The 25,958-nt window shown below is 43.0% G+C and overlaps 1 protein-coding gene across 17 annotated transcripts in view; it reads left to right on the top strand.

The window, feature by feature from the left end:
* The window catches only part of AOPEP (aminopeptidase O (putative)), a 767,795-nt gene that overhangs the window by 353,424 nt on the left and 388,413 nt on the right, over window positions 1-25,958 (top strand). For all 17 annotated transcript variants that reach the window (XR_012220365.1, XR_012220366.1, XM_073545970.1 and 14 more), the window contains one exon: window positions 25,310-25,499. Coding sequence is in view for 15 of the 17 variants with exons in the window: in XM_073545970.1 (XP_073402071.1) it covers window positions 25,310-25,499 (190 nt within the window). In the remaining 2 variants the exon portion in view is untranslated. The remainder of the gene's footprint in view (window positions 1-25,309; window positions 25,500-25,958) is intronic.

The following is a 25,958-nucleotide window of genomic DNA, read 5'->3' as shown; positions in this document are numbered from 1 at the left end:
GTAAAAGTAGATGGACAACAAATGACTGGACTACTAGACTCAGGGAGTTTGGTGACCCTCATGAGGGCAACATTCCCTCTCAAATTGATCCCTGCGAAGAAGGCGGGCATCTGCTGCATTCACAGGGTTGCTAAAGACTTTCCAGTGACCAGAGTGGTCATTCAGATGGCCTGAGGTACTAAGTCCCATGAGGTCGGCGTGGTCCTGGATTTATTGCATCCAAGAATCATAGGCCAGGACTTTGTTTTGTTTGGTGAGAGACAGGTTGGCCCTAAAAAAAGACTCACTAACCCCAGAGCCTGACGAGTTTCCCTTTTGTGTAATGGTTGGAGATGAGGAGGTACTATCCTTGGAGGCAGGCATTCCTGATATAGGAGTAACCAGAGAAAATTTTGGGTCCACCCAACATAGGGCCCTTACTCTAAAAAAGCATTCAATAAGGTATCTTATAAATGGCATAACACAGGAGCCAGGGGCCGACACCAGATTTCCTTATTTTATGATGAGTGGGGACTTACTGTACCGGTTTACTAAGGTCAAAGAGGATATAGTGAAGCAATTATTATTACCAAGACCCTATATACAGAGGATGTTTGACATGGCACATTCATATGTCTTGGGTGGTGATCTGGGTGTCGACAAAAACCAAGAATGGGTCAGGCAGAGGTTCTTTTGGCCTAGATGTCCACAGGAAATCCTTAGGTATTGGAAGTTCTGTCTCACCTGCCGGCCAGTTAACCGCTCCCACCTCTCACTTCCGAAATCCCCTTGTGCCGCTACTCATCAAGGCATGGTAAGAAATGGTCCCCATTGAAACTCCATGTTTGTTGGATAAGCCAGAATGGGATATTGAAAATGTCCCAATAGCCGAGATGCTCCCGAGAGCACAAAAACAGCAACGTCGGGAATTGCTGCAGCGAAAACGGGACCTGTTCTCTGATTTGCTTGAGTGTACAAATGTCATAGAATACGATGTTCTGAAAGAACTCCATCTGCATGTGAATTTGAAACCCTACTTAATTCCAGAGGCATGCCAAAAACTGATCTCCAAGGAAATGAAGAGTATGCTGAATCACAGTCATTGAGAAATTGAAGACTAAGTGGTTTAACCCAATTGTCCTTGATCCAAAACCCAATGGAAAATGGAGATTTTGTAATGATTATCGGAAGCTTAACTAAGTCTCTAAACTTCACCATGGTGTCAGCATCCCTGATCGATCTCCTTAAGTGGACAAAATCAGTCATGACCAAATGGGCATTGGAGGTAGAGACGGTCTTTCAAGAACTGAAAGTAGTTCTGTGTAAGCAGTTGCTCCTGGCTGCCCCCCGACTTTAAAAAGGAATTTGTACTCCAAACGGATGCCTCAGAAATCTGATTAGGAGCGGTCCTTTCTCAGGAGATACACGGAGAGGAGTTTCCTGTTTTGTACCTGAGTAGGAAACTGTCTGCATGTAAGAAAAATTATTCCACTGTAAAAAAGGAATGTTTGGCCATAAAGTGGGCGATGGGCTCATTGCGTTACTGTATCCTAGGGCAAAAATTGAAATTAGTGTTATACCATGCCCCACTCAGGTGGATGAGACAGAAAAATGCTTGCGTTAACCACTGGTTTCTAGCCCTGTAGAATTTCCGCTTCTATGCCAATGCCCTCTCAAAAATCCCATGTCTGGTGGTAGAAGGTGCCAAAGCCACGGCTTTAGGTGGGGGGGGGAGGTATGTTAGGTGTCTGTCGGACACTTTATGGATAGAAGATAAACCTGGAGTAATGCTTTAGTACATAGAGGAATAAAAGGGGTTAATTGGCCATGACAGGTTGATTGAGAGCATCTGAAGAGTTGGGAGAGACAGCTGCTCACCATTTCTCCACCCCTGGATGTGGTCTCACACATGTCTCACACATGTCTGTGTGTATGGAGGTGTGCAGATCTGCACTGAGTGCCTTTGATAAAGGTTTAAGAAGCTGGACTCTGAGCCAGGCGGGCTAACCAGAACTATTGTATGGACTTATTACTTTGTTTTACTTTGTGCCAAAGGCTGTATTCAAATTTTCCTGTGATGTGGTTTATAGGGATGGAAATAAACCATCCGGACTTGAAATAGAAACAGTTCCTGTGATACCTTACAGTGTTTGACAGAGTGCATTGGACTTTCTTGAAAAGCACCCTACTACAAATTGAGTTGGGCCCTTTCTTGTTATCTAAACTTCTATCCTTATACAGTGAACCTAAAGCGAGAACCGAGGTAAAATACACTATACGTACTCTGCCGCTCCAAAATTAAACAGTATGAGCTTAAGCTGCTGGTGCCTAGACAGCTTCTGTGCTGAGTATGTCACAATAAAATTGAAAAAAAAAGAGAGAAGACACCACGCTAAAGCTGTAGCTGTTTTGAACTGATGGACATAAACTGTCCCAATAGTCAGTCCAAGACACTAAGTAACAAGTAGTGAATGACACGAGTGGCTGGATAAACAAATCACGTGCGATATAATATGCTAAGTGCATTCGGGAAAAAAAATAAAAACTTTTTTTGTATATAGTGTGCAGTAGTAGCAGGTAACCATAGGCTGTGGGGTCTACCTCTTATGAAATAATAGTTGCATTTACTGCTGTAGATAAAATAAAGGACTTGTGGTTGGTCATGGGACAGCATATGTGTCCGGAGTATAGAATGACCGGTGCCAGAGAAGCGCAGTTGAGCATGTAGATTCAAATATCCCATTTGGTCTAATGGCCGGGATTCATGCAGGGCTCTGACGAAGAAGGTCTTAAATGCGTCGGTGAGTTGGCTTCTTTGAGCTGCCGTCCTTAGAATCCGGTGACGCCACCTAGGCCACGCCCCCTCCAAACTCCGCCACAGCTCGGCGGTGCCTCCCGGTCGAAGCGCACTGCCGGTCCTGGCATTTTATTCTGCGGAGGTTGTGGAGGTAATCTCTTCTGGGGGGACACTCCCCGGGTTTTCTCTTATCCTCCCCCTCTGCATCAATCACCTTATCAAGTCTCCTATACACATTGGTAATGGAACACTAAAAGTACTGTTACACATAGTGACGCTTCAGCGCTTCCGACAAGGATACGACCTGGTAAGAATCGCTGGTGCGTCGCTACATGGTCGCTAGTAAGATGTCAAACAGGCAGATCTACTCAGCGACACAGCAATGATCCGGCGATCCGTAAAACAACCTCGGCGGTCGTTGGGACCTTGTCACACAGCAGCTTTTCTGACGACTCACGCCTGCGTCCCTGAGTTCTGAGTCGCCAACGAGGTCGCTCGTCAGCGTCAAACACAGCGATGCATGCTGGCCAGCAGGATACCAGCGATCAAAAAATGGCCCAGGACATTTGAGCACGAACAGCGAGATTGCAGCGGGGGCCCGGTCGCCGCTATGTGTCATACGTAGCGAGATCACTGGCGAGGTCGCTGTTGCATCACAAAATAGTTGACTTTCCAGCGATCTCGCTAACGATGTCGTTTTGTGTGACTGGGCCTTTAGCGTTAGCTTTATGTAAACATCCAGATAGGCTCACAATAATTTCACTTTCCCTTTAAGTGGCAGACACAATTTAGTACCTAAATTCTGTGGATGATCTGCATCGTTTTAATCATATCTCCATCCTTGAACAAGTTATTCAATATCTAACGAATTCTAACTCGAAATCCTTGTCCTGATTTGGTCATATTAATGTGATCAAAATGAACATTTTGCCAAAACTTCTTAATTCCAGAACCATCCATTCCTGTCCTAGTTCCTCAGACCTTTTTTTACCTGTCTCAATAAGGTTATCAGCAAGTTTGTATGGGGAAAGTTGAGGCCCAGGATATGTTTTAAAATATTTGAATAAATAGGGTACTAGTCTGCCCTATCGAAAAAAAACCAAAAAAACAAAACATGAGTCTGCGATTCTTATCAGAGCACTGGACTGGTTCAGGTCTGAGGAACATAAGCAAAGGGTGAAAGTGGAAGGAGACCTTTCTCTCTGGACACTCACTTCTCTACCTTGGATTGACAAAGTACATGTACAAGTTAAACAATTACCAATACTCACTCAACACTTTTTGCAAACATGAAAGCAAGTCTTAATCTCACTATATCTATATCACGAAGGTTTGGTCCATTAACGCCCTTGTTTTACAACCCACATTCCCCCCCTCCTGCAGATGCGGACTTAGATTGAGAAAAGTTCTCATGGGATCGAGCTCTTTTCCTTTGCTTACAGGACTTTGTGGCTCTTGTCCAGTTAAGCATCTATCCTTGCTAACTTATTTTCAGCTCAGATCATTTATAAATTCTCACATCTCTTACTAGTATAAAGAATGAACACTCTCCGTTTGAAACCTTAATCACTGAAGTAGGTCCTTGCATTAAACATCTATTTTGTATATATAAATGTCACGTCAGGGCAGGGAGATACTCGGCGTGCGACACAAAGGGAGGGGGTGAGGGAGCTGGTAAAGGGGAGCCCTGTCATTAGGGTAAGATGGTGACCCCTCAACACTCACCTTATGCTGACACCTGCGTTCTGTTCCCGATTGCCCTATTTCTGGCATGAGAGGAAGCCATAAGTGAGTTTAACCCCTTTCTGACATCTGACGTACTATCCCGTCCATGGGACCGGGACCCTATGCCCGTGGACGGGATAGTACATCATAGCGATCAGCTGATCGCAGCCGTGTGTCAGCTGATTATCACAGCTGACACCCGGCACTGTGTCAGGGGCGGTCATGGACCGCCCCCGACACGTTAACCCCTGGAACACTGCGATCAAACACGATTGCAGTGTACCGGGGGTTTAGGGAAGCATCGGCAGGGAGGGGGTTCCCTCCGTGCTTCCCAGAGAACCCCGCAGTAGCGCTGCTGCGGGGACCTCCTTCCCTGCAGGTCCACGGATCCAATATGGCGGCGGGGACCTTTGGGGGCCTGCAGGGATGCGGCCTCTTCAGTGCCTGCAGAGCGCAGGCGTGAGGAAGCTTGTGCAGCGCCTGTGTGAGATCGCTGATCTGTCACAGCTAAATAAAAAAAAAAAATTCCCTAATAAATTCATTTTTTGGAAATAAAAAAAAAACAATAAAAGTACACATATTTAGTATCGCCGCGTAACGACCTGCCCTATAAAACTGTCCAAATCTGCGTCCCAAAAATCGGAATAAAAAGTGATCAAAAATGTCACGTGCCCGAAAATGGTACCAATAAAAACGTCAACTCGTCCCGCAAAAAATAAGACCTCACATGACTCGGTGGGTAAAAATATGGAAAAATTATAGCTCTCAAAATGTGGTGATGCAAAAACGATTTTTACAATAAAAAGCGTCTTTTAGGCTGTGTGCCCTCGATGCGATTTTTAAGCGTTTTCGCCGCGATTTTCGCCGCGAAAACGTTTAAAAATCTTGTACATGACGCACCCGATGCATTCCTATGGCATTCCGCACATGCTGTGCTAATGCTGCGCTTTTTTCCGCGGCAGAATCGCATCGCGGAAAAAATCGCAGCATGATCATTCTTTTGTGCGGAATCGCAAAGAATTGCCGCGATTCTGCACCCAAAGGATTGCATGAGAATCGCATACTTCCCGCATGTGGCTATGCCCACCATGCGCGAAGTTAAGCATCTCATGTGCGGTTGGTACCCACGGTGTGGAGGAGAGGAGACTGTCCTCCAGGCCCTGGGTACCATACCCCTGTAAAAAAAAGAATAAAAAAAAAATCGGGGTATATTTACCTTCCGGCGTCCCGCGCTGCATTCCCAGGCCTCAGCGTTCCCAGTAATGCCTTGCCTCAAGGTCCTGTGATGACGTAGTCTCGCGTGACTATAGCGGTCTCGCGAGATCGCTATAGTAACGCGAGACCAACGTCATCACAGGTCTTGCAAGGCATCGCTGAGAACGCTGAGGCCCGGGATGGCAGCGCGGGACGTCGGAAGGTAAATATACCCCGATTTTTTATTTTTTTATCATTTTTAACATTTTATCTTTTACTATTGATGCCGCATAGGCAGCCTCAATAGTAAAAAGCTGGTCACACTTGTCAAACACTATGTTTGACGAGTGTGACCAACCTGTCAATCACTTTCCAAGCGATGCTTCAAATCGCTTGGAAAGTGCTTGAGAAAATCGCGGCAAAATCGCGAACAGAATCGCGGTGAAATCGCGCAGAAAAAAACGCGCGATTTCTGGAAGGAGTCCGGTTTTCATTGTGCGTTTTAAAACGCTACGTGGGCACATAGCCTTAGCGTGTGACAGCTGTCAAACATATAAACCCACTATAAATAGTAAATCAAACCCCTCTTTATCACCCCCTTAGTTAGGGAAAAATAATAAAATTAAAAGTATTTATTTCCATTTTCCCATTAGGGTTAGGGCTTGGGTTAGGGTTGGAGTTAGAATTGGGGGGTTTCCACTGTTTGGGCACATCAGGTGCTCTCCAAACGCAACATGGCATCTGATCTCAATTCCAGCCAATTCTGAGTTGAAAAAGTCAAATGGTGCTCCTTCCCTTCCAAGCTCTGCCATGCACCCAAACAGTGTTTTACCTCCACATATGGGGTATCTGCCTACTCAGGACAAATTGCAAAACATCTTTTGGGGTCCAATTTCTCCTGTTACCCTTAGAAAAACAAAAAATTGGGGGCAAAAATATCATGTTTGTGGAAAAAATAGGATTTTTTATTTTCACGCCCAGACGTTATAAACTTCTGTGAAGCACTGGGGGGTTCAAAGTGCTCACTACACATTTAGATAAGTTCCTTAGGGGGTCTAGTTTCCAAAATGGGGTCACTTGTGGGGGTTTCCACTGTTTGGGTACATCAGGGGCTCTCCAAAGGCAACATGACACCCGCAGACCATTCCATCAAAGTCTGCATTCCAAAACGTGACTACTTCCCTTCCGAGCCCCGACGTGTGCAAATAAAATAGTTTTCTCACACATATGGGGTATCAGCGTACTTGGGACTAATTGGACAACAACTTTTGGGGTCCAATTTCTCCTGTTACCCTTGGGAAAATAACCTTTTAGTCCCCAATTTTTTTTTATGTTTGTGGAAAAAATATGATTTTTTTTATTTTCACGCCCGGGCGTTATAGACTTCTGTGAAGCCCTTGGGGGTTCAAAGTGCTCACCACACATCTAGATAAGTTCCTTGGGCGGTCTAGTTTCCACAATGGTGTCATTTGTGGGGGGTTTCCACTGGTTAGGCACATCAGGGGCTTTCCAAACGCGGCATGGCGTCCAATTCCAGCCAAAAAAGTAAAATGGCACTGCTTCCCTTCCGAGCTCTGCCATGCGCCCAGATAGTGGTTTACCCCCACATGTGGGGTATCTGCATACTCAGGACAAATTGCACAATAACTTTTAGGGTCCTGTTACCCTTGGGAAAATAAAAATTGGGGGTGAAAAGATCATTTTTTGAAAAAATGTGATTTTTTAATTTTACGGCTGTACGTTATAAACTTCTGTGAAGCCCTTGTGGGTTCAAAGTTCTCACCACATATCTAGATAAGTTCCTTGGGGCGTCTAGTTTCCAAAATGGGGACACTTGTGGGGGGTTTCCACTGCTTAGGTACATCAGGGGCTCTCCAAACGTGACACGGCGTCCGATCTGAATTCCAGCCAATTTTGCATTGAAAAAGTCAAACGGCGCTCCTTCCCTTCTGAGCTCTGCCATGCGCCAAAACAGTGGTTCCCCCCCACATGTCAGGTATGAGCATACTCAGGACAAATTGCACAATAACTTTTGCAGTCCAATTTCTCCTGTTACCCTTGGTAAAATAAAAAAAAATTGGTCCTGAAGTAATTTTTTTGTGAAAAAAAAGTTAAATGTTCATTTTTTTTTTTTAAACATTCAAAAAATTCCTGTGAAGCACCTGAAGGTTTAATAAACTTCTTGAATGTGGTTTTGAGCACCTTAAGGGGTGCAGTTTTTAGAATGGAGTCACTTTTGGGTATTTTCTATCATATAGACCCCTCAAAGTGACTTCAAATGTGATGTGGTCCGTAAAAACAAAATGGTGTTGCAAAAATGAGAAATCGCTGGTCAACTTTTAACCCTTATAACTTCCTAACAAAAAAAAATTTTGGTTCCAAAATTGTGCTGATGTAAAGTAAACATATGTGAAATGTTACTTATTACATTTTTTATGTGCCATATCTCTGTGATTTAAGGGCATAAAAATTCAAAGTTGGAAAATTGCGAAATTTTCTAAATTTTCACCAAATTTCTGCTTTTTTTCACAAATAAATGCAAGTTATTTGAAAGAAATTTTACCACTAACATGAAGTACAATATGTCACGAGAAAACAGTGTCAGAATCAGTGGTATCCATGGAAGCATTCCAGAGTTATTACCTCATAAAGGGACAGTGGTCAGAATTATAAAATTGGCCCGGTCATTAACATGCAAACCACCCTTGGGGGTAAAGAGGTTAAATAGTGAAGCCAAATGCAATCTCAGCAGACTTAAACCAAGGATTCTTTACCCCTTCTGTATCAAAAGAAACAGTAATCTTGCACCACTCATGTGAATGGTAGCATGGACTCCAAAGAAGACCTGTGATCAGTTAACCTCTGTGATCTTCAAATCCAATGTGCATCACAGGTCCTAGGAGGATGTTGTCCACTCTTTACAACAAAGCAACACAAAGGGAAACCTACAATAATCCTCCACTCTTTACTGGGGCTTGGGAGAGAGAATTGGGTTGTCAAATTTCAGAGGAGCATTGTCAAAAAACATTCATACTCTCACAAATTACCTATTACTTGCAATGCTCAGGAGACAAACTGTTCCACTGTCCCACTATACTCCATAGGATCTTCCCCTCTGTGTCGGATTGTGCTGGTGGTATGGCAGTGCAGACGGGTCTATGTTACATATATGGTGGGAATGCACATTGGTTTCTGGGTTATGGAATTACATTTTCTCATAGTACAATAGTCTCGCTGATAGCAGGGCCACACCCCTCCCCAAATAGACCTACTTTCTATTACTCCGGGTTTAATCGCAAAGGAAAAGAAAGATATCCTTAGGCACTTTCTAACAGCTGTTAAGTCAATTTTTCCATGTCACTGGAAATCCACAAAATATTCCACTTTGGATGAATGGGTGGAAGAGGTTAATAATATTATGAAAATGGAAAACATAACATCACCAGTGGACATATTGCATTTTATTCAGTGAGGGGAATGACCTGGCAATCTTGTTGTCAGAAAATAATGCTTAAAATAGAATGATATTGTAGATGTGATCTCTGGAGCGCTGGTTTCAATAAGTCGTGATTTTATGTTTTCTTAATTGTTTTTTTATATCACACCTCCCCACCTCCTTTTCCTTCGCATTCTTTCTCTTTCTACACTCCTTTCCTCTTTACATTCCTCTAGCACACACACAATTATTTGGTTCATGGAGAAGCTTATATTAATACGTTTGTTCTGCCCATTCATGTGCAGCAAGATATTTCTTAAGTGCTGTTCCAGCTATGGCTATTAGATGTCATACTTGCCCTTCTCTTTCCTGTTCATAGATTTAGAATCCTTTCGCTTTAATAGTAGTTTTGTTTAGAACCGCCCCTTCATCTTCCCCGGCAAGAAGCTTGTAGCCATTTCCCCCCGGATCCCTGAGCTGCTTACATGTGTCCTGTTCTCTGTAAAATCTTGCTTCTTTCAAGCGGATTCCGGTGAGGGTTTAATGCAGTTCTGTGATATGTGCAATCTATTTCCAGCTCGTTGTAATGCTTTTGCAGTCCATTTTAGACAGATGCACCCCTGTTCAGTTAGTGCAATGCTGGCAGCCTTAAGTTGTTTAGATATCCCTCTTCACTGCATTGTGTGTTGTATTGCTCAACTTCTGTATTCATGTCTGCTACTTTTATAATAGCCTCTTGTGTTATCTGCCAGTACTGATATACTGCACTGTCTGTTTCTTTATAGTTTTTACTTGATCTCATCCACAATTGTGTTCACCAATCTCCTCCACTATATCATCCGTTATCATCTACCATTGTTGTTCACATCATCTCAATAAATGTAGACTTAAGCACCCATACAGTCTTTTTACTGGGAGTGGATGAAGGGTTTAACCGTATGCTGGAATCCACACAGCGTCATACGTGGAAGAAGGCAGAACAACGTTAACAAGCTGGTTATACCAGTTTCAAGGGCTTCCACTGATTCTGAGACTGTTTTATCGTGAAATATTGTACTCCATGAGAGTGGTAAAATTTATTCAACATGACTTGCGTTTATTTGTAAAAAAACAAACAAACAGAAATTTGGCAAAAAATTTGAATATTTTGCGATTTCCAAATTTAAATTTTTATGCCCTAAAACCAGAGATATGCCAAAATACTTAATAAATAACATTTCCCACTTGTCTACTTTATATCAGAACAAATTTTTAAGCATAATTTTTGTTATGAAGTTAGAAGGGTTAAAATTAGACCAGCGATTTCTCATTTTTCCAACAAAATTTACAAAATCATTTTTTTATGGACCACATCACAATTGAAGTTACTTTGGAGGGCCTATATGGCAGAAAATACACAAAACTGCATCCCTAAATGTATTTAAAGCCACATTCAAGAAGTTTATTAACCCTTGCGGTACTTTACGGGAACTAAAGCAATGTGGAAGCAAAAAATTTTACATTTTTACTTTTTTTCACAAAAAAATTAAATTTAACTCCAATTGTGTAATTTTCATGAGGATAACAGGAGAAAATGGACCAAAAAATATGTTGTGCTATTTCACAGCAGTATGCTGTGTAGGGATTTGCTCTGGTAGGCAGTGGCAGGGCCGCAGTAATGAGGCAACACACAGGCGTAGAGTCCAACTTCAGTGGCTTAATGACACTTTAAACAGCAGGATATCAGAAAGTAAAGGAAAAACACAAACATACTCCAGCTTGGAGAACCACTGGTCTCAGAATCACCCTTTTCATGGGACGGGCTTAACTAAGCGGCTGCCCGATCAGCGGCGTCCGCCAGGTGCCATTCCCAGGGTTGTTATGAGTCTTGCTGCTAAATCTTTGCAGCACGGGTAGTCCAACAAAACAATTTCAGGCTAACTCCAGCCTAGTTCTTCATACCTTGCACACACACTCTCTGTGCCAAACAACAATCTCCATTACATAGCCCATAACCCCACCCACAGGTGAGGTACACATCACATGAGGTGATCACATTACCGTGACATCATCGCAGGTTCTCCACTTTAGGGAGAATCCCGACCAAACTTTATCTTGCTGGGAGAAGTATATCTCCCATCCATCACTACACTCTTTGCTGCACCACAGCTGATACCCCAAATTGGGGGCCTTACTTACAGAAAATATCAAAAACTGACACCATTATAAAAACTGCACACCTCAAAGTCCCCAAAACCACATTCAGCAAGTTTATTAACCCTTCAGGTGCTACACAGGAATGAATGGAAAGTGGAACGGAAAAAATAAATTTTAACTTTTAACTCTTTCTTGAGAAAAAAAATTACTCACTTTTTTTGCAAGCAGTAACACAAAAAAGTGGACCCCACAGTTTGTTACACACTTTCTTCCGACTCCCCACATGTAGTCAAAAAGTTCTGTTTGGGCAAACAGCAGGGCTTGGAGCGGAAGAAGCAAGATTTGCATTTTGGAACAGAAATTTGGCTGAAATAAATGGGGGGCTGTTGTGAACTCATTTTCTTGTTTACCTCTGGCTTCTGGTGAGGGTGGTGGAGCTGGCTGTGTTGACAGTGGAGTCGTGAGTTCTCCATCCGGGCTCCCTCTAGTGGTGACAGTAGGTAATGAAGCTGATCTAAATGGCAGAGACCTGCCACCTGAGGAGGAGGACTGTGAGTGGACATCAGGAGTCTGTGACTGGATTTAAGATAGCCGACTCCCTAATTTTGTGCTGGTGATTTTTCCTGCCCTGAGGTTCTGGTTTCCAGTTCTGTTCCTGCCTTCTCAAGCTAAGTGTGCTCTGCTATTTTTTCACATGAGATTTGGTCTGGTTTACTCAGTCTTTGTGGTCAGCCAGCCCCTGCTGGGGCTGTGCTGAATTTCCATTCTTATGTCTCTGTTTATGCCAGTTTGCTTTTTGTCCCTGATCAGATTGGTCTCTTTTTGCTCTGTCTTCAGAATATACCAGAGTGCTGATATAGGGAATTGAAGTCTAGCGACTTCAGGGTTTTTGTTATCAGAAAGTGTTGGACATTTTTTGGCAGGGTTTTGTGCGTGATTGCAGACAGCATCTTTCCTTTCCTGTCCTTTCTAGTTAGTGTGGGCCCCATCGTTTGCTCAGCCTATTTTTCTATCTGTGTTTGTGTTTTCATCTTGTCCCACCGACAATACATTTAGAGTTCCCCTTTTCTTGCTTTAGGCTTATTTAGTCCTCCGGCTGTGACGAGGCGTCTAGGATCATCGTAGGCACGCTCCACGGCTACTGCTAGTTGTGTGGATAGGATCAGGGGTCTGCAATCCGTTAAGTTACCAACCTCTCTGGTTTTCTGTGGCTTAGCTTGTTTTTGTTTTTCCTCCTCGGTGACTCATTCATAACAGGGGGCACCATGTAGCATTTGTAGGGCCCTAAGGTGCCTAAACATCAGAACCCCCCCCAAAATTACCTCATTTTGGAAACTACACCCTCAGGGATTTTATCCAGGGGTATAGTGAGGGTTTTGAACCCACAGGTATGACATTGATAACAATGGGTTGTCATATTGAAAAAGTTCATTGCTTTGGCACCAAATTTCTTGCTTTTGCAAGAGATAACACGAAAGAGTGGACTCAGTTTGTTAAAAAGTTATTTTTTTGTACAAACAGCAAGGCTCGGGAAATGGAAGGAGCAATATTTAATTTTTGGAACACAAATTTGGCTCTATTTGGAATAGATTGTCATATTTGCAGAGTCTGTGTGGTTCAAAAGCATCAGAAATCCCCCATAAATATCTTTTTTATAAATTATACTCTCTAATGTATTTACTTTATCTAGGGAGGTAGTGAGTGGTTTGTTACCACCATTTTTTCTGCAGTTGATACAACACATTTTTTCATCATTTAATGTTATACAGGATCACCACAGACAGACCTTTACTTTACATTACAAAATTGTGCTGATGGGTTCTCTTTAATTATGTTTAAGGCTAGTTTCACACTTGCTTTTTTTTGCAGCGCGTTTTTCCCGCAAAAAAACGCATTAAAAAAACGCATACAAATGCATACAAACGCTGCGTTTTTTTCCAGCATTTTAATGCGCATGCAGGAAAAAAACGCAGCGTTTTTGCGCGTTTGTATGCGTTTTTTGTGCGTTTGCGTTTTTTTACAGATTTTGGAAAAACCCCACAAAAAAGAAAATACAACCATTCAACAACACACAAGACCAATGGGACTTCATTGTGGGTGTGGTATGTTAATATATATAGACCTTGTCTACAGTATTCTTCACATTTGCTTGATTCTTCTCGTGACCATGGATCTGCGCTGGAAGAGTTTTCACTTCAACTTGGATTTGGACATCGCGATGGCTCAGGCGTATGCAGTTGCTTGCCATGAACAAAGGAAGAGAGAGAGGCAGCGAAGACGGCGGCGTATGTGGATACATCCGATTGTTGAACTCCGGGAGAGCCGTGGGGCATACCACACCCTCTACAGCGAGCTACGTGCAAACCCGGAGAAATTTAATGATTATATCCGGATGTCCCACGAAAGTTTCATGGATTTGCTTGCTCGTGTCCAACAATCCATCCGGAGACAGGACACACAGCTCCGTCGTGCGATTCCTCCTGAGGAACGGCTACTGGTGACATTACGGTATGTTTTAAAAACAAAGGGGTGTGGTCTGATGTTTTTTTTTGGAAATTTAGTATTCAAAACCTTGGGTAATTAGTTTTCGTGAATGTACTAATATCTTATTTTATAGTTTTTAAAAATAATATACATAAATATTAATTTTACTTCTTTGTCTGTTCACAGATTCCTGGCGACTGGAGAAACCCTATCCTCACTACACTTCCAGTACCGTATTGGAATCTCTACCTTGTCTGGAATTGTTGCTGACACCTGCCGGGCTCTCTGGAATGTTCTTTGCCCAGAATTTATGCCCCTGCCCACCGCTGAAAAGTGGATGGAAATTGCTGACAAATTCTGGACAGTATGCAATTTTCCCAACTGTTTGGGAGCTGTTGATGGGAAACACATACGGATCATCAAACCCCAAAGAACGGGATCTGAGTACTATAATTACAAAAAGTACTTTTCAATAGTACTCATTGCAATTGCGGATGCCGGATGTATGTTTGTAGCAGTGGACATTGGAGCATTTGGCCGTGGTAATGACTCGCAGGCTTTTAAAAACTCAGACATGGGCCGGAGGTTGTATGGCAACCAATTTAATTTCCCTATGCCACGGCCTCTTCCTCACACCGAAGCTCCGCCACTGCCCTTTGTAATGGTTGGCGATGAGGCTTTTCAAATGTGCGGAAACTTACTGAAACCCTACTCCAGCCGGGACTTGGACCACACCAAAAAAATATTTAATTACAGGCTGACCAGGGCCAGAAGAACTGTCGAGTGTGCTTTTGGGATTCTTGTTTCCAGATGGCGAATTCTGGGCACGGCCATTAATCTTAAACTTGAAACAGTCGATGAGGTGGTGAAGGCCTGTGTGGTTCTACATAACTTTGTGATGGCTAAAGAGCACCCGACCTTTGAACTGGACGATGATGCTCCTAACCCATTGCCTGAATTCACTCAGCACACTCTCAGGTCATCCGTTGAAGTTGGCCAAATGAGGGACAAATTTGCGGCCTACTTTATTTCTGATGTAGGACGGGTGCACTGGCAAGATGAAATGGTGTAATGTTGTTGTTTATGGTAATAAAAATCCTTATTTGATACCATTACTGAGTGCACTATATTTTTTAAACTCCAATTAATTAAAAAACTTCCCATGTATAACTGAATTTTTTTATGTTCACACACCTGGGCAGGTAAATACACATATGAGTTAAAATTCAGCATTGCTAGTCTGCGTGAAATATATTGGAATGAGCAAAGCTGCAGGCCATGAATCATGAAACCATTTTTTTTTTCAATAGAAAATTGTGCAACTAGTTTAAAACAAAGTATGTGATTTTCTCAAAACACAACCCTCAAAACCCAACCCCAATGAAAGTCCATGGGGAATACAAGTAAGTTACACTAGGCCTTGGAATGACTATACTAGGCCGTGGTATTTCAAATATGAGTATATTAGGCCTTGTGCCTACTAGTATATTCATATGTGAAATACCACGGCCTAGTATAGTCATAACAAGGCCACAAGGCCTACTCGATTTTGGCAAACTAGTATCTTGTTTCACAAAACTTGACAAGTTTCAACAGTTTGAAAATAGATTCTAGTTGGTAAAACTAGAGTTATTACACTAGGCCTTGTAATGACTATACTAGGCCGTGGTATTTCAAATATGAGTATAGTAGGCCTTGGGGCTAGTAGTATAGTAATATGTGAAATACCACGGCCTAGTATAGTCATACCAAGGCCTTCTGTAATAACTCGATTTTTAACAACTAGCATCTTGTTTCACAAAAAACAAACTGGTGAAACTAGAAAGAAACTTATTTTTTAGACAAGTTTCAACAGTTTGTTTTTCATGAAACCAGATTCTATTTGGTAAAAATAGAGTTATTACACTAGGCCTTGGAATGACTATACTAGGCCGTGGTATTTCAAATATGAGTATAGTAGGCCTTGGTGCTAGTAGTATAGTAATATGTGAAATACCACGGCCTAGTATAGTCATACCAAGGCCTACTGTAATAACTCGATTTTAAACAACTAGCATCTTGTTTCACAAAAAACAAACTGGTGAAACTAGAAAGAAACTTATTTTTTAGACAAGTTTCAACAGTTTGTTTTTCATGAAACCAGATTATATTTGGTAAAACTAGAGTTATTACACTAGGCCTTGTAATGACTATACTAGGCCGTGGTATTTCAAATATGAGTATAGTAGGCCTTGGGGCTAGTAGTATAGTAATATGTGAAATACCACGGCCTAGTATAGTCATACCAAGGCCTACTGTAATAACTCGATTTTTAACAACTAGCATCTTGTTTCACAAAAAACAAACTGGTGAAACTAGAAAGAAACTTATTTTTTAGACAAGTTTCCACAGTTTGTTTTTCATGAAACCAGATTCTATTTGGTAAAAATAGAGTTATTACACTAGGCCTTGGAATGACTATACTAGTCCATGTTATTTCACATATGACTATACTAGCCCTTGGGTTTGTTTTTAACATGTATTTACCCATCAGTGTGTGTGAGCGGCGCAAACAACATTAATGAAACTTATTAATGGTGAACCACAAATGTAAATTTATTTTTTATCACAAAAATAAAACTAAAAATTATTTTTTACGGCGTTTGGGGGCAGATGGTTTCAATTTGGGGGTGTGCAGGGAATATGCAACACTTGCAGTTGAAGACGGTGTTTGAGGGGAAGGGGCAACAAAACTTGTGGGGGAAGGTAGTCCAGTTAAGGGAATTAAAGTAGGAACACTTGTAGGAGAGGAAATCTGTTCAGGTACATTAGTTGTAATGGCATGTCGCCGTAGGCTTGTGTGCCTGGACCGACTTTGGCCCAATGCCCGCCTTGATTGATTTCGCCTTGAACTAGGGGCAAATATGGAATGCAGGTCCCCCGTCTGCTGGTATGGCTGCTGCTGCTGAGGTGGCGGCTGCTGCTGAGGTGGCGGCTGCTGCTGAGGTGGCTGCTGCTGCTGAGGTGGCGGCTGCTGCTGAGGTGGCTGCTGCTGCTGAGGTGGCGGCTGCTGCTGAGGTGGCTGCTGCTGCTGAGGTGGTTGCTGCTGCTGCTGAGGTGGCGGCTGCTGCTGAGGTGGCGGCTGCTGCTGAGGTGGCTGCTGCTGCTGAGGTGGCTGCTGCTGCTCTTCGTTGTCAGTGCTCGTCCTTGCAGGAGGACTGGTGGCGGCAGTGATGGTCCAGGTTTGCAGAGTGGTGGTGGCAGGGCTACTACATGTTGTTGTAGCGGCAGGGCTGTTCCATGTTTGCCTAGTGGTGGCTGAGCTCCACGCATGCATGGGATTGGCGGTGGTGCTCCAGACAGGAGCAGCGCTTGCCATGGTGGTGTCGGTGAAGTGACCAGCTGCACTCAGACTTGTGGTGGTGTAACGGTGGGTGTCCTGGCTTTGAAGAGAGGTGTCCGTGCAGTGGTATGCAGCACAAGTCGGTAGTGAGGTGAAGCGAGTCAATGGTGGCACAGGTGGAAAGGACACCACTGACTGCTGACCGTACCGATTATGCTGCATAGCCTGCAAGAAAGCATTGTTGCAGGCCTGCAGCACATTCAGCTGTTGATCAGGACTAAGGTGTTCCGCCATGCCCTTTTCAATCTTACTAAAAAAATGGTGTGCTGGTCTGTTGAGGTCGGCCTCCAGACGGTCAAGGCGCTGTTCTACAGAATTGAAGCGGTGTTCAAAGTGGTTTTAACCACGTTCCATCAGTGCAAAACCGCTTTCAACTCTGTCGGACAGTGACTTGAGGCTGGAATTAAATGTCTCGCTCAAATGCATAAACTCGGGCAAGACATTCCTGTCCAAGGCCCTCTGCCGCTGGCGGGTAGTGCCCGCATAACCAGTGGCAGAGACCTGGGACAGGGGAACACCTGATGGCCCAGCTTCCTGGTCACCAGCTGTGTGTGTGTGGGACCTGCAAGGTGCTTCCTGGCTGTCGGATGGCTGGGACGGGTCAGAGGACGTCCGAGGAAGGACCGCTCCAGGGCCAGGTTGCAGGGTGCTGCTCCAGGTGCTGTGGAAGAAAGGAAAATCATTACTACCATGCCTTTACAAGAAGCATCAGCTGTGGATTAGAAAAACACAGATTAATAAAAATAAAAACCCAAAATGTATAATACTTACGATCTTGTGGCAAGGACCGGTCTTAGGAACTGCAACGCGTGATAGTGACGGTATCTAGTTCTGGTCCTTGACGCAGATCCACTGCGAACCTGGCCCTCAGCACGAACATCACTGTTGAAGCGGTCCTTGATCGAACGCCAACGTGTTCGGACTTTGTCCACTGTTGATAAAAAAAAAACAGTGCCGTCAAGGACAACAGTCACTGCGTCACAATGTAGCAATACAATACTCAAAGCAGTCACTGTAGACCCCGATGACACTGTTGGGTTTCCTGCTAGAATACACCTAGCACGAAACCCAACAGTGCCGTCAAGGACAACAGTCACTGCGTCACAATGTAGCAATACAATACTCAAAGCAGTCACTGTAGACCACGATGACACTGTTGGGTTTCCTGCTAGAATACGCCTAGCACGAAACCCAACAGTGCCGTCAAGGACAACAGTCACTGCGGCACAATGTAGCAATACAATACTCAAAGCAGTCACTGTAGACCCCGATGACACTGTTGGGTTTCCTGCTAGAATACGCCTAGCACGAAACCCAACAGTGCCGTCAAGGACAACAGTCACTGCGGCACAATGTAGCAATACAATACTCAAAGCAGTCACTGTAGACCCCGATGACACTGTTGGGTTTCCTGCTAGAATACACCTAGCACGAAACCCAACAGTGCCGTCAAGGACAACAGTCACTGCGTCACAATGTAGCAATACAATACTCAAAGCAGTCACTGTAGACCACGATGACACTGTTGGGTTTCCTGCTAGAATACGCCTAGCACGAAACCCAACAGTGCCGTCAAGGACAACAGTCACTGCGGCACAATGTAGCAATACAATACTCAAAGCAGTCACTGTAGACCCCGATGACACTGTTGGGTTTCCTGCTAGAATACGCCTAGCACGAAACCCAACAGTGCCGTCAAGGACAACAGTCACTGCGGCACAATGTAGCAATACAATACTCAAAGCAGTCACTGTAGACCCCGATGACACTGTTGGGTTTCCTGCTAGAATACACCTAGCACGAAACCCAACAGTGCCGTCAAGGACAACAGTCACTGCGTCACAATGTAGCAATACAATACTCAAAGCAGTCACTGTAGACCACGATGACACTGTTGGGTTTCCTGCTAGAATACGCCTAGCACGAAACCCAACAGTGCCGTCAAGGACAACAGTCACTGCAGCACAATGTAGCAATACAATACTCAAAGCAGTCACTGTAGACCCCGATGACACTGTTGGGTTTCCTGCTAGAATACGCCTAGCACGAAACCCAACAGTGCCGTCAAGGACAACAGTCACTGCGGCACAATGTAGCAATACAATACTCAAAGCAGTCACTGTAGACCCCGATGACACTGTTGGGTTTCCTGCTAGAATACACCTAGCACGAAACCCAACAGTGCCGTCAAGGACAACAGTCACTGCGTCACAATGTAGCAATACAATACTCAAAGCAGTCACTGTAGACCACAATGACACTGTTGGGTTTCCTGCTAGAATACGCCTAGCACGAAACCCAACAGTGCCGTCAAGGACAACAGTCACTGCGGCACAATGTAGCAATACAATACTCAAAGCAGTCACTGTAGACCCCGATGACACTGTTGGGTTTCCTGCTAGAATACGCCTAGCACGAAACCCAACAGTGCCGTCAAGGACAACAGTCACTGCGGCACAATACAGAGCAGGGAAATACTCACTAAACGCCTTTTTGGCGGATGCTGTGGCGCTGTCCCAGCCATCCATCAACGCTGCGGCCACCTCATTCCATAGCCGCCGGGTCACCACATTGTCCTTGTACAGCCGGTCACGGCTGTCCCACAACGGCGAACGCTCCTGGACCAGGCTGATGAGCTGCTCATTATCCAGGTACACGTCTTCATCTCGTTGTGGAACCTAGACAAAACACATTCATTAGAATAATCCAATTTAAATTGAATAAAAAGTTACAAAAAATGAAACATAAAAAAGAGTAAAAATAGAAGATAAAAAATAAAGAACATTACAAATCATTTGATACTTACATTCCGTATCACCACCGGGACTTGGCTTCGCTGCTCCTGCTCTTCGCCCTCACTAGTCCCGTCCACAGAAGAGGATGATGACGATGTCTTAAAAAAGTTGAAAAAAACGTAAGAGATTTGGAGAAGCAGCAGATATACTTACCAGATGCACAAAAATAATCACCTCACGGTCTGCTTGCGCCAATTCCTGCCGCGATGGGGAATACTCAGATTCTGAAGACATACTGCATGTAAAAATAATAAAAATCATTAGTACATACATAATTTAAAAGGACAGGCATATAATGTAATATACTCACATTCTTCGCTGATATAATGGGTTCTTGGTTGAATGTCTGCTCTTCAATCTGTCTAGTGTAGTATTGGCAGAGTTTTGGCAGGCACCTCCTTTATATAGACTTTTTTTTTTTGACTTTAGAAGATTCTAACTAGGATAAAAAGTGGACACCACCCAAAAAACGCAGCGCTAAAAAATCGCATACCTGCGCATGCCAGTGCGCACGTATGCGCATCCATAGGCTATAATGGCCATTTTTAGCGCAAAACGTGCGCATACGTGCGCATGCGATTTTTTCAAGGACCAAAAAATGCAACATGCAGCGTCTGGAAAATACCAACGCACACCCCAAAAAAACGCAGCGCATGAAAATCGCATACATGCGCTTACAAGCGCGCAGGTATGCGCACCCATGTTAAATATAGGGGAAAAATCGCATGCGCACGTATGCGTTTTTTTCCAGCGCTAAAAAACGCAAATGTGAAACCAGCCTAAGCCATTTTATATGCTTTACGTTAATGCGGATTTGAAAGCCATAAGTGTTTTCATGGGTCAGTCGAAATATATACCCACAAACCTTATAATTTTTCTAAAAGCAGACAATTTGACAATTCTATTGTAGGGATGTTGAACGCCTTATCCTGTTACTGCCCCTGAAAACAAGAAAACAACAGACGCACTTTGTGAATACCATTGTGTGCTTTTTATGTGATTCTCTAACAAACAGGCGTTCCTCACGTGTATTCAGCCTGTCCAGCAGCCGCAAATCATGCAGCTGCGTTGACAAAAACTAAATCTCTGAGCACGCCAAAATACTCTGAGGACACCCGAGCATGCTGGGGAAAACCCGAGCAAGGAGTATACTCGCTCATCACTAGTGCCTAACTTAATTGCGCTACCAAATATAGATAGAAGCCTATGTGCTTTTTGTGTGTCGTTGATATTAAGCACCTGGTTAAGTCAATGAGCAGGACCTTTAGCCACAGAAGGTAATTTGATGAACATTTATTCATCTTCTCACTCCTTCTAGTAAAGAAATGTGGTAACAGCATATACAATTATTTTATGCCTATCTCTTCCCTCTGGCCAGGTTTAATAAAGTTGCAGAAAACCCATTTAATATTTGACTAGTAAGGGCCGTACCCCTTTACTTCATTAGTCATGAGCTGCAGTACCAGGGACAGCCACAACTGTATAGATGGTGCTAAACCTCATTAAACGATTGAATTTACTATGGTAATTTCACTAAAAAAGTTTATAAGGTCATTATTGCCATTCTTGAGCATAAAAAGTTTGCAAATTATGGTTATCGTAGATTATTGAACTGTGTTGCTGATTTAAAGTTTTAATCTTCATTTTTGGGGTCGGGAAAAATTTGTCTTTTGCTTTACAGGAATTAAGCCTTCATCTAGATCAACATTGCAGAATAAAATTGCTGGTCAATGAATGTTAGAGATGATGAAGATTTGCATGACCCTAGTCCAGCGGCCAACGCCAGAGCCCTGAAAACCTCCATCTTATGGGCTACCATCATGGGCTCTGGATAAATGTCCTGTGAATTTTTTTGGTCACCTGAAATGAACGTTTTCTTTTTATTTCAGTCTTACAAACTATATTACTCTGCTACAATAATCATAGAGGTTTTGGCTGTTGAAACCCCACTCATAAAATATAAATGACCCATCCTACAGATAGGCCATCAATATCAAATTCACAGAAAATTCCTTTAATTTACAAAGCAATAATAGCCACTCAAGCTGTTTTTTCCTATCTAGGAAATGCTTGAATGAAAGTTAATTTACTGACCACGGGTATTTCAGTTTATGAATTTCTGTTTATTTTGCGTTTCTGTGTGGTTGCTGCACACATCAAATAGCTGCATACGGATGCATCAGCATACAACTCATGTCCCTGCATATACCCAATATTAAAGATAGGTATGCAGGGAAACGCAGGACGCATGCGGCAGTAGGCGGAGCATGGGCGGAGCTTCACTGAGGAAGAAAGGAGGAAGTACCCTGCCATCCGCAGCCCTCCTCAACGCAAGTGTGAAACTAGCCTAAGTCTATGCCTCATCCTGGCTCTTATAGACTTAAATTGAGAAGAGACTTCCAGTCTTAGACGCCAACACTGGGTGATTCAGCAGGTCACAAATAGCAGACGACCAAAGCAGTGCTGAGAACAGCAAAAGTCAGTGACTTGTAAAGCTTAGACAATGCTGGGTCATGCAACAGGACAATAATCCCAAGCACAGCAGCATATCTTGAAAGGTTGAAAAAGAGAAGACTCAAGGTGTTTCATTAATCCAAGTCCAGACCTGAACAAAATTGAGAGCGTTATTTGTATATAAGCACCACTAATATTCTCCTGCAATTGACCATGAATAAGACGTTTTAGTCGAAACGCGTCATTTTATTCTTTAAGTTTTCAGTTATCAGTGGTATGCCTGTCCACCTGTTTTTATAAGAAGATTCTAAATAAAGGTGAAGTTTTTGGAGACAACTTTTCCTTCTGTTTGGCTGAAATTGAAATACTGTGGCAGGAACTTTGGGTATGTGCAAGTCGTCTTTTTCAGGCAGCAAAAAACATCTTTCAAGCTTTTCTCTAACATTTTGTAGCCCTAAAGCGCCTTTTTTTTCCACATTTTTTGGTTGTCTTTTGAGAGCTTTTTCAACGTTTTTGACTGCCATTTTTATAGCGCTTTTCCAGGGATTTGGGAGAATATTTAAGAAAGTAAAAGTGAGCTTTTATCTTTCCTAGTAGAATATACCAAATATGTGTGCAGAATTATTGAGCAAATATTAATCTGCAGCATAATGATGCAGCTAAATGGAAAACTTAAATTTTCCCTTTTAAATTGTTAATTTTCATCTGTTAAAGTGAGAATAATATCCAAGCTCAAAATGTACAAAAAAACATCAGTGACAGTCATAAGCCGTCCTTCCATGAAGTCTTTTAGATTCTTAATCTGTTGATGATCAACTTTTTGAGTAGTACCAGCTACCCAGACACTGTTCAGAGAGGTGGACTTTTTTCCTTCACTGTAAATCTGTTTAAGGCCAGAGTCACACTTGCAAGAAACTCGCACGAGTCTCGTGTCTCAATACCCGGCAATGTCACCGGCACTCAGGACCGAAGTGTGCGGATTCAGGTATTTCTGTGCAGCTGAGCACTCCGGTCCTGAGTGCCGGCGGCAGTGCCGGGATTGAGACGCGAGACTCTTGCAAGTTTCTCGCAAGTGTGACCCCGGCCTAAGAAGAGTCTTCAACTTCACAATAGGATTTGGGTCAGCTGAGGAAGAGATGTCATGACATTATTCTTTCATCTTTAAGTCCTGAACAGGCTAGCCAAGCAGTGTAGACTTGCATACGATGAACCATTGTCCTGCATAAAAATCATGGTTTTCTTGAAAGATGCAGAAGTTTGGTTTTATTTATACCACTACTTGAAAAAGAGTGTCTTCTAAAAACCGACAGTAGGTGTAGGTTTGAGAGTTACTTTAATAATATCTTTAATAATACTTTAATAATACCAGCCCATAGCAGTAGCCTCCTCCACTTTGCTGGCATCTGAGTCGAAGTGGAGGTCTGTGCTCATTATTGATCGAGCCACAGGCCCATCCATCTTTTGTCAAGAGTAACTCTCATCACATCAGTCCATAAAACCTCTGAAAAATTTGTCTTCAAATATTTCTTGGCCCAGTTTTGATGTTTCAACTTCTGTGTCTTGTTCAGTGCCTTGTTCAGTGGTGGTCGGGTGTCATCCTCCCTTACTTTGGCTGTGTCTTTGAGCAGTGAACACCTTGTACTTCTGGGCTCCAGGAAGGTTGTAATTCTGGAGTATGACAGTACTGGGGATAATGGCTTCCTGGTCACTTCATGTTTGATTCTTCTCAAATCTTATTCTGCGTCTTAGTTTCTTATCGCATTTTTGCGACCCGATTGACTATTTGCAACAAAACTTTGGATGGCTCTGTGATCACCTACTAATGTCTAAGCAATTTTAATTTTTGTGCATCCTTTTTCACCTTTTAGGCTGTGTGCACACGCTGCGGATTAGGTGCGGATTCATCCGCGTGGATTTTGTAAAATCCGCAGGTGAAACCGCAGGTCAAAAGACCTGCGGATTGCTCTGCGGTTTTGCCCTGCGGTTTTTCATCTCCTCAATGGAGGAGATGGCAAACCGCAGCGGAATCCGCAGAAAGAATTGACATGTCAATTCTTTCTGCGGATTGAAAACCGCAGATAATCCGCGCGGAAAATTCCGCACCGTCTGCACTGCGGTTTTTGATTCCCATAGGGAATCATGGTACTGTACACTGCAGCAAAAACTGCTGCGGGTCCGCAGCGGCCAAAACCGCTGCGGAACCGCAGCAAAATCCGCAGCGTGTGCACACAGCCTCAGAGTCAGTTAAATCTATTTTTTGGCCAATTTTTCCTGGGGAAAACAAGCTGCCTAATAATTCCGCTCACGTTGATAAAGGGTGCTGTATCCTTAGGTCGCTCCTTCCCTCATTACACAAACACAAATTACCTGATCTGCTTCACACCAATAAGCGTTCAAGTTTATATGGAAAATATGCATAAAAATGATCATACAGTGAAAATACGTAATAATTTTGCACTCGATGTAAAGAGGGGAAAGGGAAATTTTCTCCAGATCAATGTGAAAAACTGATAGATTTGTGCAGAAAAGAATTACTTAATTGTTGCTAAAAGTGGTTCTACAAGCTATTGAATCATGGGGTGTACTTAATTTTTCACATTCTGCTTTTGCATTTTAGCCTAGATTTTGTTAATGACAGTGTAATTTGTCCTGTGTTGTTGTTTATCTGTATTTAACTACTTGAAAAAAAGTCTAAGGATTAGATTTTTTTTATGTCTTTATACAAAAAAACATGAGATAGGGTGTGTTTATATAGTGCATAATAAGATTGTTTCTGTGTTGCACATTTACAGTACTTGCGAGAACCTGGCATGCATATGTGAATGATGATATGACAAAGCTAATAAAGAGGACATAATAGATGAGATGTTCATGCTGCAACAAGTTAATGCCCAATATGTAATTTGCTCCTTATTTTTCTGACCCAGCCCACACATTATTTATCTAGCACAAAGCGTGCTGTCTGGAAGAAATCAGCTCTGCATTTCACGTGTCTGCCATGAAATCGCACATGCTTGGTTTGGGTTGGCCATTGGTGCACGTGACTGGACAGAAGAATGGATAAGTGAAGGATTTGCCACACATCTAGAAGATGTTTTCTTAGCAAAAGTCCTGAAGGTAATCATTTGTAGCAAATCTGATGCTAATGTGTGACAAAGCATATAGAAATAAAGTCTTGTTAAAGGAATCTGTCATTAGGTTTTTGCCACCCCATGTTAGAGCAGCATGATGTAGAGGCAGAGACCCTGATACCAGCGGTGTCACTTACTGCACCAAGCAACTCCATATCGATGAAATCTCTGTTTTATTTGCTGCAGACCTACCAGCTCTCTGATTGCTGAGCTCTGTATAACCCCGTCCACACCACTGACCGGCAGCTTTATGTGTACACTGTGCATAGGCAGAAAGCTGCCAATCACAGATGGAGGCGGGGTTATGCAGAGCACATGCATGTGGAAGACTACATGACAGCAGGTTTACTATTCATATAGTGATATCTCCTGCTGATAAAGCACTGATTGTATTGAAATACAGAAAGCAGCTCAGTAAATGATACATCACTGGAATCAGGGTTTC

This window comes from Dendrobates tinctorius, unplaced genomic scaffold (genome assembly GCF_039654945.1).
Source record: "Dendrobates tinctorius isolate UK_male_01 unplaced genomic scaffold, ASM3965494v1 ptg000144l, whole genome shotgun sequence".
NCBI classification, from domain to species: domain Eukaryota; kingdom Metazoa; phylum Chordata; class Amphibia; order Anura; family Dendrobatidae; genus Dendrobates; species Dendrobates tinctorius.
The sequence above is the reverse complement of the archived record's forward strand: the minus strand, read 5'-3'. Positions and strand labels throughout refer to the sequence as shown.